The sequence below is a fragment of the Leptidea sinapis genome, chromosome 35, assembly GCF_905404315.1.
Source record: "Leptidea sinapis chromosome 35, ilLepSina1.1, whole genome shotgun sequence".
Lineage (NCBI taxonomy): Eukaryota > Metazoa > Arthropoda > Insecta > Lepidoptera > Pieridae > Leptidea > Leptidea sinapis.
Window position 1 is genome coordinate 9,797,934 of NC_066299.1, and position 17,002 is coordinate 9,814,935.

Consider the following 17,002-nt stretch of genomic DNA (forward strand, 5'->3'; position numbering starts at 1 on the left):
GCACTTTGCCATTATAAATTATTTTTTTTTTAATTTGCTATGGATGATTTTTTTTCTGTTTACCCACATTGCAATCCTCATTCAATAAAAAAGTTCCATCGCCATAGTGTCATCCAACAAGTTTCCAGACTTATGGCGTCATGCTCTAGTGCGTCCCATACCAAAAAACGACAATCCAAAAGACTTTAAGGAACTTCGTCGTGTGAGCATAGTTCCTTGTTTATCAAAAGTAATTGAAAAGATAGTGCATAAGCAGCTTGAGAGCTTTCTGCTTATTATTTTTATTTATTTATTTATTATATTTATTTTAGTACCATTTTAGTATATTTATTATATTTATTTTAGTACCAGAATTAATTATATTTTGTTTTTAAAATTTGTCAGTTCAGCTCCAAACGTCACACAACTCCCCGCAAATCAGTGTTGTGCTCAGTATGTATGGACACAGCTATAACTGAGTGGACTCCAGTTTTGGAAGACCACTGCCACATTAAGTTTTGCTTTTTTTTCTTTTGTTTCAAGTAAGTTATGTATTTAGATTATGCATATATTTTGTTCTCATTAACTTTTTTGTGTAAATGTGTCAGTTTTTCTTCCAAAATTAATTCATTTTCATTCATTCATATGTACCGGCGGTGTGATGTTACGTTCTTCGAATTTGTACATATGGACCTGTGGAACGATAAGACATAAAAGAGAAGATTGTACTGTTTCCAGACGCCAAGCAAAATCGCACGTTACTAAGTTAAATATAATTCATACGATCTGCATTATTCCACATGCTAAGAAGCTGGAACCCAAAAAAATGTAACCTCATTGCAGTATGTTTCCAGATAAATACGAGTTGGCTACTAACATGAAAAGCGTGTAGGTTCTACTAGACAGAAGGTGCATGAACGGCATCAGCAATTACCATTCGAGGTCACATAGTGCCTAAACGCACATGTCATTCAAAAGAATTATTTCATGTACATTCTTGTTCAAGTTGTTTTGTTGAAAATAGTTTTGTTCGTCGTGTGAGTCAATTTTACAATATAATAATTTACACCACTATAGTGTTATAGACTAGTTGACCCGGCAAATGTTGTTTTGCCATATAAATTATTTTTAGAGTTAGACCGTTTCTTGGACATTGAAATATTATTTTATTTTTCCAAAATCAAAATAAACGTAGCCTAAGTTACTCCTTATTACATCAGCTACCTGCCAATAAAAGTCCCGTCAAAATAGGTCCACCCATTTCAGAGATTAGCCGGAAGAAATAGACAGACAGACAGACAATAATTGTAAAAAATGTTATTTTGGTGTATGTACCATATATATATTCATATACATGTAGTAAAAAATTCTCATAAAATTTATATTACGTTTTCTTAGAGTATTTTTATATGTATGTATAATAATAATAGACTGTTCGCTATTAATCTTGTTAATTAAGGAAACTATAGGTCTGGTATCTGTTTAATTCATTTGTAAGTATGTTTCTGAATAAATAAATAAAATAACATAAAATAAAAAAGTACCTACGCTTGTTTGTCCTCATATTCTCATTCACACAATAATTCTTGAACAAGCATGCATCTGATGAAGAAGTAATTATTAAGTCAGATATTTACTGGTTGATTTTTTGCGGGAAAATAAAGTACGAAGTAAGTACATAACATTGATTGTGTTTATATTATACTAGGCTTTGTCGCCTATGTGCTTATGTTAAACAGGCAGAACCTTTATGTGAAATAGATTAACTATACATTGTTTTCTTTTTACTAAACGTCATTTCATTTTATGAGTTTTAAAACCCGAGCCTTGTCCGTCCAATCATCTCGTCTCACGTAGCTCCCACATAAGATTCGTTTCCCAGTGAACGCTGCTCGCCCGTGAAGAACACGAAAATTGTCGATTGCCACAACAGTACCTGAAACAAAAAATAATTTAATTTTCACAATAAAGGTTGTCGTTCAACGGCTTATAAAGGCATTAGAAAATGTAAATAGAAAATTCGTCGCACGTCCAATACAATTTTCCATCCAATGTTTCAAATATAAAATTAATATTTACCCGTTCATTATGTTAAATGAAATACGTATAGGAACGCAGCATGAAGCATATTTTCTATTTCCAAGTTTTTGATTATTCATAATTCTTTGGATGTTATTCCCGAAAATTTATTTATACAGTATGTGTTATTGAGTACATTTATACAGGATGTGTTATTGAGTACATTTATACAGGATGTGTTATTGAGTACATTTAAGCCGACTTATTACAATAAGGTTATCAATTTGACACTTGTGTGTTTGTAATATAATTAGAACTGCTCGTAGGCTTACTGTATATACAGGGTGGCGCAATAGAACGTGCATATTTAAAATATTGATTTAAAAAATAAATACAAAAGGTATAGTTAAAATAAAACTGAGGTATTATTAAGAAATAACTGAAGTTTATTTTTTAAAAATAACATCGTCTAAATGATGACCCTCTCTACGACGACACTCCTCTAATCGCAAACGGAAGTTATTGAAAACTTTCTTCAGTAATGCTGGTGTAATTGCTGCCATTTCACCACGGATAATCTCCTTGAGCTGATCGATGTTTTTCGGATTATTGCTGTAGACTTTGTTCTTGAGATATCCCCACAAAAAAAAGTCAGGAGGCGTCACGTCTGGACTACGTGGGGGCCATGGGATATCACCTCTTTTCGAAATCAGTCTGCCAGGGAACATCTGTTTCACAATAGCCATGGAGTCATTTGATGTGTGACAGGTAGCTCCGTCTTGTTGAAACAAAGTCCTAGAATTCACTATTCTTGAATTTTCAAGCTCTGGAGCCAAAAAACCTTCCAACATCGCAACATAGCGTTCGGTATTAACAGTGACGTTTTGCCCCGCGCATTTTCAAAGAAAAACGGTCCAATTATTCCTCTACCAGAGATTGCTGCCCATACTGTCACTTTAGGACTATGCAGTGGTTTCTGGTGCTTGAGTTTGGGATTTTCACTGTTCCAGTAACGACAATTTTGACGGTTTACGAACCCATTGATATGGAAGTGGGCCTCTTTTGAGAAAAGGATATTGTCAAAATTGGAAAATCGATTAAGCATTTCATTTGCAAATACGAGCCTTGCTCCGAAGTCAGACTCTTTTAATTCTTGTGTTAACTGCAGCTTGTAAGGATGCAGTTTAAGATCCAAGTTTAAAATTCGTTGCAAACTTCGTCTCGATAAGTGTAAGACAGACGATCTCTTGCGAGTAGACATTTGTGGATCTCCTCGTACAGACTGCATAACACTCTCAATATTGTCGTCGGTCCTAGATGTTCTTGGACGACCTTTTGCTTGTGGTTTAAACGTTGAACCAGTCTCTTCAAAACGCTGTACCCATATTTTAATTAAATTAGCACTCGGAGCTTCACTAATTTGCCGTAGTCCATATTCAGAACAATATAAACGCCTAGTAACGATGTATGAACAAGAGTTCTCGTAAAATGCGCGCACGCAAAATGCGCGACACTTCCCGTCGAAGTGACTCATAGTGACTAAAACTCCATGAGCCCAACTACCCAACGATGCAGACTCCCCTCGCCCGCGCACTTTCTACCCCGCGAAAAAAGATGATTCAATATGCACGTTCTATTGCGCCACCCTGTATATAAGGTCGTGGTCAACTAATTAGGGACACTCTCTATTTAAACCAAATTGTGAATTTATTTTTTATTTTCCAACGAGTGTACACAATATTCCATATCTCTTACATGTAAGCATAATTACCCATTTATGTGCCCGATTATACAAACAATAACAACTTCCTAAACATTAAACTTCTTTAAAGTATAGCTGATAGATTATCACAGTGCTATTTATTTAAAAAATTCTGGCTGGTCATTTAATTAGGGACACTGAGATATTTCAATCTATTTTCAAAATCTGAATCTCAATATTTTTTTATTTCTTCTCCTATTGTTTCGTGGTAGTTTTGGCGGCAATCAAGATTATTAATTTTAAGTTTTGAGAACTATTTTGAAGAAAAATGGGCAAAATTAAAAGTTGCGATGCAACACTACGAAAAATCATCATGAAATTTGTCAAGCGTGGTTGGTCATACCGAAGCATTGCAGAATATTTCAATTGTTCAAAAACTATGGTTTGCAATTATGCATCCGTTTCTAGGTTTCTTTGTTTTATTTAAACACGAAGTGTTTTGGGGCGGACGAAAGAGCCGGTGTATCAGCGAGGACCGTTAGACGACGTCTGGTAGAAGCAGGGTTGTTCGGAAGAGTGGCTCGCAAAGTACCGTTGTTGAAGAAAGAACATAGAAATGCACGTTTGACGTTTGCACGTAAATATGGACATTGGACCTACGCCCAATGAGATCATGTATTATTCTCTGACGAGACCAAGGTTAATTTGATTTCTTCAGATGAAAGGCAATACGTACGGCGTCCTGTGAAGCGTGTAAAAGCGATAAATGTGCGGAAATGATTCGCAGATTCACAAAAAAGCATGTGTAAGCAAGTGTGTGGCGGTGGAAACATTAAATTGTGGGGTTCATTTTCTGGACGTGGAGTGGGAGGACCTGTGAGGAAAGTTCAGGGTAATTTAGACCAACATCAATACAAGGCAATATTAGAAGAAACTATGCTTCCCTACGCTGAGGTACATCTCCCTATTATATGGACGTTTCAGCATGATAACGACCCGAAACATATTACATACCACCCGTTCAGTCAAGTTGTTTCTTAACAGTCAGTCGGTATCAGTACTAGATTGGCTATAATAGCCCGGACCTCAACCCAATCGAGCACCTTTGGCACTAAATCAAGAAATAAATTGCCACTTATCGTACCACAACTTTAGATGAACATAACGAAGATTTATGTGAGGCATGGGCAAACATACCTGTCGAAACATGTCAGAAACTGATAATGTCTATGCCACATCGGTATCAAGCGGTTATTACTAACAAAGGCTTTGCTGCTGGGTACTGATTTTACACGTAATAAAATGGAGTTGTTAAAGAAATTTAAAAACTGCAGATTACTAGTTTTGTTTAACTCTATTTTTCATTTTACTTTACTTTGCTTAATTAAATGTCCAGCTACAAAATTATGCCTTAAATTGAATACATGGTTAACCTTTTATATTAAACACTTTTTTCTATTTATTTAATCTTTTATTTACAGCCATTTATTGCATGATAATTGGACCAAACTATGCAAATAATAGTTACTGAGAAATCAATAGGGTTTCATATTTATATGTATATAACCGGTTATTTCTCTTCAGTATCTTGAATGTCCCTAATTAGTTGACCACGACTGTATATATATACACACACACGCATATCTAGTAGGGATTACAAAAAATATAGCTGAAAATAATAATTAATGCTCGTAGCCTACCTATGTATCTATATAATGTATAGTTATATGTATTATGTTCAAGACTTATCCGAATCTACTAATATTCCTATTGTGTACCTAAAAAACACGGCCAAGTGCAAGTCGGGCTCGCCCATGAAGGGTTCCGTAGCAGTAAGTAACAGAATATAAAAGTTCTTGTACTTCGTTGTAACTTTGATCGATGCTTTAATAATAGTGTATTATTTTTTAAATTAAGTTATTGATAAGATATAATTCATTTCTCTGTAATTATGCAGGATCTAATGTAGGCTATTTCTCTCCCTTGAATAGAATTACCAGGGAATATAACAGTCATCACGATGAAGTCGACATATTTGATCACAACTTACACAAATTTAAAAAATATATTAAAACGGTTCTTTCAAGGGAGGGATGACCTCAAACTATTTCGTGTTAATTTATATTAAGATTATATTCGTAGATATATAATATATTTTAGTTCTTATTTTATTTTGTGGCTTAATTTAATTGAATAGCATGTCATTTTCGCCTATAATTAAGGCATCACTTACCATATGAATGTTATTGTTTTTATATTATACTGTTGTTGGCGGAATTTAATAAATAAATAAATAAATAAGTAAACATTATTATTAGGTACCTGGGATTTAAACCTATACCTAAGTATATGCGAGCCCATATAGGCTTGTGATAGCATGTTATTTTTTTCATAAGTCATAAAGCCGATTTAATGATCAAGTAGTTACTGCCATGCACACTGACCTGGTTGTAATTTAATCACAAACTGATTCTGTGGGTCTTCAAAGTACTGCGCTAAGTTTTTTAAAGATCTGTAATAACTTCGACACTCTTCGCCATCTGCGAAAGCCATCGGAGTTCTATCGTATGAGTTGAATCTGAAATTAGATGTCATTTACAATTTAAATTAATTGTATTGATATATATGTGAATCGATTCGATCGATTAGTATCGACATGAAACTACCACCATTCGATGCAAAATTTATCCTAGATGGTTTATTGTGTAATTTATGTCCTTTTAAAATTCGCCCAACGAAGCGGGCGGGAATGGCTAGTATATATATATATATATATATATTTTATATAGAGGCTCTTTCAAGCCTAAACCACTGATCGACATGAAACTACCACCATGTGTATGATAAGAAAATTAATCCAAAATGGTTTATGGCTACTTATTTTTTAATCTCCAACTTTCCTTCCTTTAAAAATTGGCCCAGCGAAGCGGGCGGGAATGGGTTATATAATTATTAATTAAACATATATAAAGAATTCATCATATAGGATCTTCTACACTATCGGCACCAATCGCCGACCACTGGTAGGGTTGTTGTAAAAATGAACAGTGTAGATATAAGTTTATCCACCAATATTTGGTATATGTCAACAACCTTGGTCGGGAGATAATTAATTAAAATCATGAACGTCAGTGGGATTATACGAGGACGGCACTGAAAATTTCGGGAATCAAGGAAGTAACACAACATTACTATTTAAAAATGTATTTATTGCTTTTCGAAGTATTCTCCGCAAAATTTGTACACATTTTTCCTTACGATGGAACCAATCATTGAAGCAACCATATCATTCGGAAGTTGGGATCTCCAAAATCTCTGACCACGCTAATTATTCTTTATTTTAGGGAAAGTATAGAAATCATTAGGGCTTAGGTGGGGGCTGCACGGCGGATGGTCTAATAATTCTATATTTTCTTGCTCTAAAAACTCTTTTCTTCTGTGCGAGGTGTGAGTACTCGCATTGTCGTGATGGAGGATGATGCGGCGATTGCAGTTCTCTTTACAGAGTTCAGAAACGACCTGTGGCAAACAAATGCTAGCTTACCATTCTGCATTAACCGTTCTTTGTCCCTCAAGAGGAATAGTCACAACATGGCCGGTTTTGGAGATAAACGAGGCCACCATTTTTTTTGCAACACTCCGTGAACGAAGAATTTTTGTTGGCTTTAACTTATTTTCGAACACCCAAACTCGTGACTGGTTTTTTGTTTCGGGTTCGTACGCGTATATCCAGGATTCGTCACCTGATACAATGTTGTATACAGCATTTGAGGATCCTGCGTGGAATCTTTCGAGATTTCTGACGCACCAAGTAACGCGAGCCGCTTTTTGCTCTTCACAGAGCAAATGCGGTATCCATCGGGAAAACAACTTTTTTACACCTAATTGTTCATGCAAGATTATTTTTATCTGACTCATGCCAATGTCTAAAGTTGCCTGAATTTCGCGGTATGTCACATGTCGATCTTCCTCAATCAGCTTACGCACAGCATCAACGTTTTCTTTGGTGATTGCAGTTTTTGGACGACCTTGACGGGGATCCACGTGTAAATTCAGCAAACCAGCGATAAATTGTGGTTTTGGATGGGGCTTCATCACCAAATGCAGAAATCATCCGGTCTACACTTTGTTTTTGTGTTAAACCACTTCGAAAGTCATAATAAATCATCGCTCTAGAATTTTCTCGAGTCAATTCCATTTTCTCAACGACTAAACAAGTTTGACAAGACCTTGTGACAAGACCGAGAATCTTTTTTAAAATAAATAAATGGTATTCGATTTTTAAAACGAAGGAGTTTTCAATTAAAAAGTTTTAATATGACAGGAACAGTGGAAATATTCCATTCCCGATACTTTTAGTGCAGCCTATGTACTTTAGTGTTAAAAAAGGGGGGAAAATTATTGTAATTGGGTAGTAGTTGCACGGATCTTAATAAACTCCTTTTTCAGGGATCCTGTGCACTAAATCTATCTCGAGAACTTGTCCATAGCACGATCGGAGGAATGTCATTTGGTCCGCTCGATTTGTGAATATCCAAGATGAAAAGTGCCTGAAGGACGGCACATAGATAAGAACGAAGCCCCTGATATTCCGGCAACCAGAACATCCACCATTAGGTGCACATCCTTTTATCATTTAGCATCCCGGAGTTCTTCATTTCTAAAGGGGTGAGGGGGGGGGGATGGGAACATGGGATAAAGATGATTAGGAATATTTACCTACTTCAAGTATATCTTTCAAAAGGGAGGAGGGTGAATATGGAGATGAGACGATAGACGAGATGGTTAGAAATATTTACCTACCTCAAGTGTACCTTTCTAAGGGGGGGGGGGGGTATGAAGATGGGATGAAGATGAGAAATATTTACTACCTACCTCAAGTGTACCACATCGCCGAATTTATTCACCTTAAGGACAGGAGCAAGCAACCTAAAGTGATGACCATCTTCTATGTACTCAGCATCTAGTTGAAAATTGCTTAGAAACTCAAAATCTTTAGGATGTTCCTCCTTCAATTTCTTTGCACCATAGAATCCGTCCATAAATATTGATTCACCGCCAGTCCCGTCATTGTGCTCTATGCAATGAAATATTTGAAGGCTGAAAATTTAATTTAAGATATTATGTTTATTATACTATCGAACCAGCAACTATTGGAACTAGTATTATACAAGAGCTGATGACATGGCCCGCTCTCATCTGAATGCCACACCGACATCAGTTTACCAGTGGGAGGCTCCTTCGCCGGAGAAGATGCCGGCTAGCTTATGGCTATCACAACGGCGCCTTTTTCTGCCGTGAAGCTACTGCTTACTTACATTACTATGTGTAAGCATTATTGTGTTTCGCTCTGAAGGGCGCCGTAGCTAGTAAAATTACTGGGCAAATGAGACTTAACATCTTATGTCTCAAGGTGACGAGCGCAATTGTAGTGCCGCTCAGAATTTTTGGGTTTTTCAAGAATCCTGAACAACATTGTATTGTAATGGGCAGGGGTACCACCAGCTGAACATCCTGCTCATGTCGTCGCTTATTTTCATAAAAAAACCGGCCTTTTAGAAAGATTTACACGCCTATTGAATATACCAATGACGTATTATCCTAGAGAAATTGCTCAAGGAAGTTTATTCTGAAGCTTGAAAATAGAAAAAAGTTCCTTGCTACTTGCTTGCCGGACTGTGAAGAGATTTGTATAGTTGTTTGCTGACATAACCAACAGTCATTTGAAATACACAAGATGTTTACACGTCAAAGTTTGCTCATAAAGTGGCCTAACTCAATTTATTGTTTCCGGACTTTGAAGTTGTGTCGTTCTCCCCTGGTCTTATATACACAATTAAAGTTAGTAGCCTAAGTTACCTACCCTGCTGGTTCTGAGAAGTATGAGTTGTCTGTGTGTTGTTTAAGAGCTAAGTTGGTGTAGGCGGTGTCTGAGTGTTCAGTGAGGTTTGTACTGATTGTCCACATCCCCCCGTACATGTTTGTATGCATAACTCCACCGAGAGCGTTGCATACCACCTCCGTCGCTTCTATAGTAGGCGTTACCTTAAATATAAATTAATAATTATTTTCATATTTTTCCAAACTATAATTGTTCTATAGTTGTTCTCATGTCTAATTAAAATATAAATTTTTTAATGTACAAGACAAATTTATAAAGAAGAAACAAGACGAAAGGGAAATTTCGGCATCCACAAGGAATTTATTGATACTTTATATAATAATAATATTTAAGGTATATTTGTAATATGTCGCAGGTATATGATAAAAACAGTGATTTGGTCAAATCTCGGAAGATGTTAAACTACAACACGGTTTTATCATTTCTCGAAAAAATCTAGTGATTTGACCAAATGCCAGAGTTGGTTCCGTGAAATGACAAAAAGTATTTTCTTCGGTATTTATAAGGTTTATTTGGTAAGACTTAGACATAATTTGGTAATAATTTAGTATCATGTCGCAGGTGGAGGGGGTGAGAGGGGATGGGGAAGGGAGTGAGATGTACTCTGTCCCGTGGCGCACCAGTCTCTTATTCTACATAACCTGTCCGGTCGGGGTATGACTCAATTCTGATGCTCGCTTCGCTCGCTATCATAATTTCTTTTAGTCGCGTCGCTCATTGTCATTTCACGGAATAACCATGGCGTTGGATCAAATCACTAGATTTGTTTAGAGAAATGATAAAATCGTGTTGTTCTTTAAACATACTCCGTGATTTGATCAAATCACTTAGGGAATTGAACAAATCTCTCTTATTATCATTTCCCTGCGACATATATATATTACGGGGAAGTGTAACAAGAATACTGGCAGCATTTCCGCGTTGGATAGCTAGGCTGATCCGTTGAACGATTGCCAGCACTTGGGTTTCCAGTAGCCCTATTTGTAGGGAACTTTGTACTTTCTCAGCGCCTCTGGCCCCACGGGCCAAATGTCTCGACTAAAACGGCACAAAGATATACCTAAGACTCACTGAGACCGACATATTTGCGACGTTTGCTATCCTGATTGACAATAATAATTATTATTTCGTACTCTGAATAGAATTATTCGCACTTACAATAAATAGCCCAAAGTTAATCGAAGTATTAGACATTTTTAATGATGCAACTTTTCAGTATTAACTTTAGAAATTGATATGTTGCTAGACGGAAATATAATTTCAAGTTCAACAAAAAATTCTTCATTTAATGTAAGTAATATTTAGTTTAAGTAAAATTAGGTTTGTTAATTTTTATTAATTTTCACTATAAAGAAACTAATTATATAATTGTATTGTATTATATAGTATTTTATTATTAGTTATTATGTTGCACAAACATGTATAGGTAAGTATGTTATACTTGAATGTGGTCGTTGCCTGTAAGTGCAATAACACTTAGACTTAAGACTTATTTAGAATAATACTTAATGTAAAGAGTTAGTGAATATTGTGTTGGCGATGCTAATAAATAAATTACTTACGTTTTCAACAAAAGCTAACCCATAATCAAGCAGTGATTGAAATATTTCTTTAGTTCCTTCCTCGGTGTTAAGAAACTTATCTACTTCAACTCTAGCAACTTTCGAAACAACCTCAGAGCCTTTCCACAGAACCGGTGAGAGTCGACGACTTTGCTCCCATATCTTAAAATCAAACTGTGATAAAAAGCTGGCATCATAAGTCGACACATGATTGTCAGTCCCTGAAACGTTAAAATTTGCTTGCAGAACATCGAAATAGTAAATAGGTCTTTGGCCATATACAAAGTCTCAACGTGACGAGCACAATTGACATGCCGCTGAGACTTTTTGGGTTTTTCAAGAAACCTGAGCAGCACTGCATTTTAATGGACAGGGCGTATCAATTACTACCAGTTGAACGTCCTGCTCGTCTCGTCCCTTATTGTCAAAAAAATACAAAGATCGGCGGCGAACGACATATGTAAAGTGCGAGATAGAGGAACATCTCTAACACACAAAGATAGAAACGGAAAGGGAATCTATTGATACTGTAACTGACTGTTTGTTATACTGTAACCGACTCTCTTGTAACTGTTTTGATAGACAACTCGTAAAACATCAGCCACGTTTGGGATTCGCTATTTAGTATTTACAATATTAAACAACCATCTACCAGTGGGCTCGATTATGAGTACCACAACGGCGCCTATTTCTGCCGTGAAGCAGTAATGTGTAAACATTACTGTGTTTCGGTCAAAGGACGCCGTAATTAGTGAAATTACTCGGCAAATGAGACTTAACATCTTATGTCTCAAGGTGACGAGCGCAATTGTAGTGCCGCTCAGAATTTTTGGGTTTTTCAAGAATCCTGAGCGGCACTACATTGTAATGTGCATATAAATTGCGTATAAATTACCATCAGCTGAATGTCCTGCTCGTCTCGTCCCTTATTTTCATAAAAAAAACATTGACAAATACAATTGGTCCGCATTATCTGGTTGTCAGGTCGTTTATACGCTAGTATATTATAGTCTATGCTATTTGCTAAATACGTAATTACATTTTAATTTCTTAAACAAAATGTGCATGTTTCGTGTTCGCGTCCGTGCTTGCGGGTATAGAATATTTTAACGTTATGTGTATAAGTTAATGTATACAACGCCTCTCGAACATTGTTGACATCGTTTAAATAGGCGGTTGGGAGTCTAGTTGGATTATAGACGTTCTCTGACAGAGCAAAGTTGAATTTGAGTGATATATACAAATAGTGAGGGATGGTACTGTATGTTATTTTCTTTATGAAATAAGTAATGAATATAAAAGATTCAAAGTGGTACAAAATATATTACAGCGTGGCGTTACTTCATTGTGTGTCTCTACTGTATTTATCACGGGGAGTGTTCCGAACACCTATTTAACCGGATTCCTGCCGTCGAATTCCACATTCGCACGACACCGAAAGACCGCACAGACCGAAACACAGTAATATTTACACATTACTGCTTCACGGCAGAAGGAGGCGCCGTTGTGGTACCTATAATCTAGCCGGCGTCTTGTGCAAAGGAGCCTCCCACTGGTGAGAAGCGTCTAGATAGAGCCTTTTACTGTAACACAACGCATGATAACAGGCCAGGTTTATTACTTATTTTTTTCGATGCATTCACGGCTTTTGAGTCTAAAAAAGTCAATATACTATGTACTTACATGTAACTGAGATTCGTGTTTGCAAATTTTGAATATTTTTAACACGGACATCGGGAAAATTCACAATATGAGCGAGTCTCTCCACTAAATTTGCATCATAACATACTGGACACCTGGAAGTTTTTATGTAGAATGAGGAAATGAGGAGATCCGTAGGAGAACCAAAGTCACCGACGCAGCCCAAAGGGTTGCGAAACTGAAGTGGCAGTGGGCAGGGCACATAGTTCGACGGACAGATGGCCGTTTGGTAGCCGATAGCCGATAACGCAGTGTTGGTAGGCCCCCCACAAGATGGACCGACGATCTGGTCAAGATCGCCGGAATACGTTGGATGAGGGCAGAGCACGACCGATCGTCGTGGAAATCTTTGGCGGAGGCCTTTAGCCAGCAGTGGACGTCTTCCGGCTGATGATGTGTCAACACTTCATACAGGTACATATCATATTCTGACAGTTCAATACGGAAGCAAAGATGACGTAACGTGAACTATTCAGGGATTGAGAACAAAATATTTGAGAGGTGGTCGAAAATAATTTATTTTTAAAGGAAAGAAATGGTCAAAAACTTCATTCAAAAACAGTGTTGATGTGACAAAAGTTGAATGAAGTCAAACTCTTTTGAGGAGACATTTAAAATAGCATGCAACCTAACAATTGATGATCTAAAACTGTTGTTTTTTATATAAAAGGAGGCAAATGTGCAATAGGCTCGCGTAATGGGAGTGGTGGGGCAACCACCCATGGACATCCGCAGCACCAGGTGTCAAGAGATGCGTTGCCGGCCTTTAAGATGGGAGAATGCTCTAAACTTAAAGGTTAGTTAAAAAGTCGTATTGGTAGTGGCAATGAGTTCCTTGTCACTTCTTCTCAGTTAAAAATAACCTTTCCGAAATGGTGGTAAATGCTTCTTATAATTTTGATTTTCTTTGGGTACGTGTCGTTTCTACATACTGAATAAATTATTACTGAGTGGGTGTGGGACTGAGTTAGTACCAGTGGGTACTAAAGGCCCTAACATAAATATATGTATACATGTAATATCCACTATTGGTAGTTATGAATTCACTCTGTTTTCTCTATTTACAAATTTAAATAAACATAAATACAGAGGCATATTACTTAAACTTAATAAATGCACTAATGAAATTTCTAAAGACTTTCCTCGGTAGCAAAGAAACATTTTTAACATTTATTTATATGTTATTCTTAAAACAACAACAATTTTAGCACAAAAACAACTGTTAAAAAATAAAAAACAAATACAATAGTGAATTATTTTCCAATTAAAAGACATTTATTTAAACATTAATAATAGCCATGTATGTACCTGCAGTTATCTCTTAGCCAACAGTCTTCAAACGTGAGTATTTTGCCATCATCAAATTGAATTTTGACTTTCGTGTCTTCTACAACAGAACATTCCGTTACTGAAAACAAAATTATGTTTCAATTATTATTTTGTAAGTTTGTTTATTACAAGAACGGGTTTCAATTATTTCAAGTTTTGCGTAGGACCCAAATTTCCCAAATAAAACTAACCACAGTTATTCGTTATATCAATGAAGGTTAGTTACTGTGAAATTCCTGTCAATATCGGTATTGAAAAAAAAATATTGAAATAGGCGTTTTCGGAAATCCATAGTTATTAAAATGATTTGAGTTTTCTTTAGTGTTAATTCCGCCAATATTTGTCTTTAAACAATTACACACGTGTTTCGCCTCTACACGAGACTTGGAGTCTCGTGCCAGATTTTGGCGAGACAACACGTCCTGAGGATTTGTTCCTGTTTCGCCCCACACAAAAAATTCTAGTTTCGCCCCAGGTTTTATTCCTGTTTCGTCTCGAAAATAAGAATAATGAATAATTTATTATTTTATTCTTGTTTTGCCCCACTTTTTGTTCTTTATTCGCCCCGGGTTGTAATTTATGTGTTTTACAATATGTTTTGTACAGACAGCATACAAAATATTTTAAAAATCATATTTTTGACGATAAATTTTATTAATGAACTCAATAAGTTAGTATTCAATACCAGAAATCAATTAATGGAAACAGGAGCTTTTTAACTAATTCAAATTTTACTTATTTAAATTATTATATAAATTGGTTTTAAAACTCAATATCTTTACAAAAAAACGTGTACAACGTGTGCCCGCTAAACAAGCATGTTTATGGCTTAAAATCCTAACTTTTATCTACCGCTTTCTCCATTTTCATCTTGATGCACGGACGTAGGAATCAAGATAATTTTACTATGTACTTTTATGATATTTTTGTGCCAAGTTTTATCGTTTATACTTTTGAGACAACCTAAGACAGCTGTGCCGCAATCTTCAAGAACATAATATCCTGTAATAGGTTTATGAACACCTTTCATGCCATCGTTTGGTCTCGGGTAAATTATTGCTCTTATATATATCTAGAATATTGTTGTAATTCACATTTTTTTTTCTGGCTGTACAAAAATAACATTTTAAAAAGTGGGACGAAACAGGAATAAAAATCAACGTGGGACGAAACAGGAATGTGGGATAAAAACCCTGGGCGAAACAGGAACAAATCGTCCTGAGGATGCCTTGTGTAGAGGCGAAACACGTTTCGAATTGTTTAAAGACAAACATTGGCGGAATTAACAGTAAAGAAAACTCAAATCATTTTAATAATATCGGTATTTTCAATCCGCAATACACTTACATTAGTACAAAAATAAATATAGTGCATAAATCTTTTATAATAATATTATATATAAGCAATGACAAAGTTCCAATTTAACTTATCTCTTATCACTTGACCTGAGTTAAAATGGTTATCGAACATCGTTTCGAACTTGAAATTATTTAAACCTGTATTACTCGCTAAAAAATTCTATATTGATTGAAAATACTCTAAAGAATGAGCACTTAAAAATGAGGACTGAAAAATCTAAATAAATATTAAATCGCACTTACTTTTCATTGTTAAACAAAGAAGTAACTATTTACTAATAACAGTGAAAACGATCTGACGCGAACTTATAAAATAGCAAGCATCCGTGTTAAAGACATCTACACTAGTGATGTAACGAATAAACGAACTGAACTGAACTCATTCGCGAGCACGAATCCGCATTAGTTCACTAGCGGGAATATTATACTTGCCACGTAAAATTCGTGGATGTTTTAAAGGCCCATGGCTAGTATCTACTTTGAACGATTGTGTCTCAATGATTTTCGGAAAAAAAAGCCATTCAGTCAAAAATGCCAAAATTGAATACAAATTTTGAATACGTCTGCGTAAAGCCCATTTTCTGTGAGTCTGCAAAAATTTATTATTGCTAAGCAATGATTAAAAGTTATGAAGTTAATAAAATATATAATTTACAAAGATAGAAGTCAGGACTTTGGTACAATAATGCGATAAAATTATCGCCACCGGATGTATGTCAGGAACATAGCTCTTCACCAAGATCTTGTGCTGATTTTTATAAAAGAGAAAAGAAGAACAAAGGGGAGTCCGGGTCACTCAGTAATCACGGCCATCCTCACATAAAATGAAGGACAAACGAGGGTACGGGTCACGCCGTGGGAAGTAATCACCACCGTAACCACTCTTATAACACCAGAAGTATCATACAAGTCATCACGACGTATCTTGGACAAGGTACATCCACCTTAACACATTGGTGAGGAAGACATGCGACTATGTTCACCCGGCAATCACAACAATGATATCCTAGTCAATTCATGGCGGCGACATGGGACGGGTCGTCCCCTTTCCTAAAATATGGTTGAGAGAGGCGATGGCTAGCTCATGCGTCATGCTCGTGAACGGGCGCTGTTTGTGGTGGCAGGATGATCCTGTTGCGGGAGGATCGACTTCAGATTTTTTTAAATAATCTCTTGTAAAATGCTCTCAAAATACCTTTATTTATTTACGGTGTGTGTGGATGACGCAGCTATTGTACTCAGTAACTTTTGTTTCGTATTAACTTACATTTACTTTTTTGACTAACTCGTGTAAGACATTGACTATTTGACGTTTGAGTATGTATTTTGCATCACTTTACATATTATATTGTAATTGAAATAATTTGTAAAACGATTAAAATGTAAATGTTGATTTAAATGAGTGGCAATAAGCTTCTTGCTACTTCTTCTCATTCGATCAACCCTTAAC

The 17,002-nt window shown here is 36.0% G+C and overlaps 1 protein-coding gene across 1 annotated transcript; it reads right to left on the reverse strand.

Moving 5' to 3' along the window:
* Positions 1–1,654: 1,654 nt before the first annotated feature.
* On the reverse strand, positions 1,655–15,890 carry LOC126975218 (trimethyllysine dioxygenase, mitochondrial). The gene is made up of 8 exons (XM_050823008.1): positions 15,796–15,890; positions 14,174–14,273; positions 12,848–12,960; positions 11,165–11,385; positions 9,564–9,745; positions 8,576–8,800; positions 6,145–6,278; positions 1,655–1,915 (listed from the first exon to the last, which is right to left on the reverse strand). Exons 1-8 carry the CDS (start codon positions 15,800–15,802, stop codon positions 1,779–1,781), a joined length of 1,119 nt encoding a protein of 372 aa, XP_050678965.1. The 5' UTR covers positions 15,803–15,890; the 3' UTR covers positions 1,655–1,778.
* Between the last annotated feature and the right edge of the window lie 1,112 nt (positions 15,891–17,002).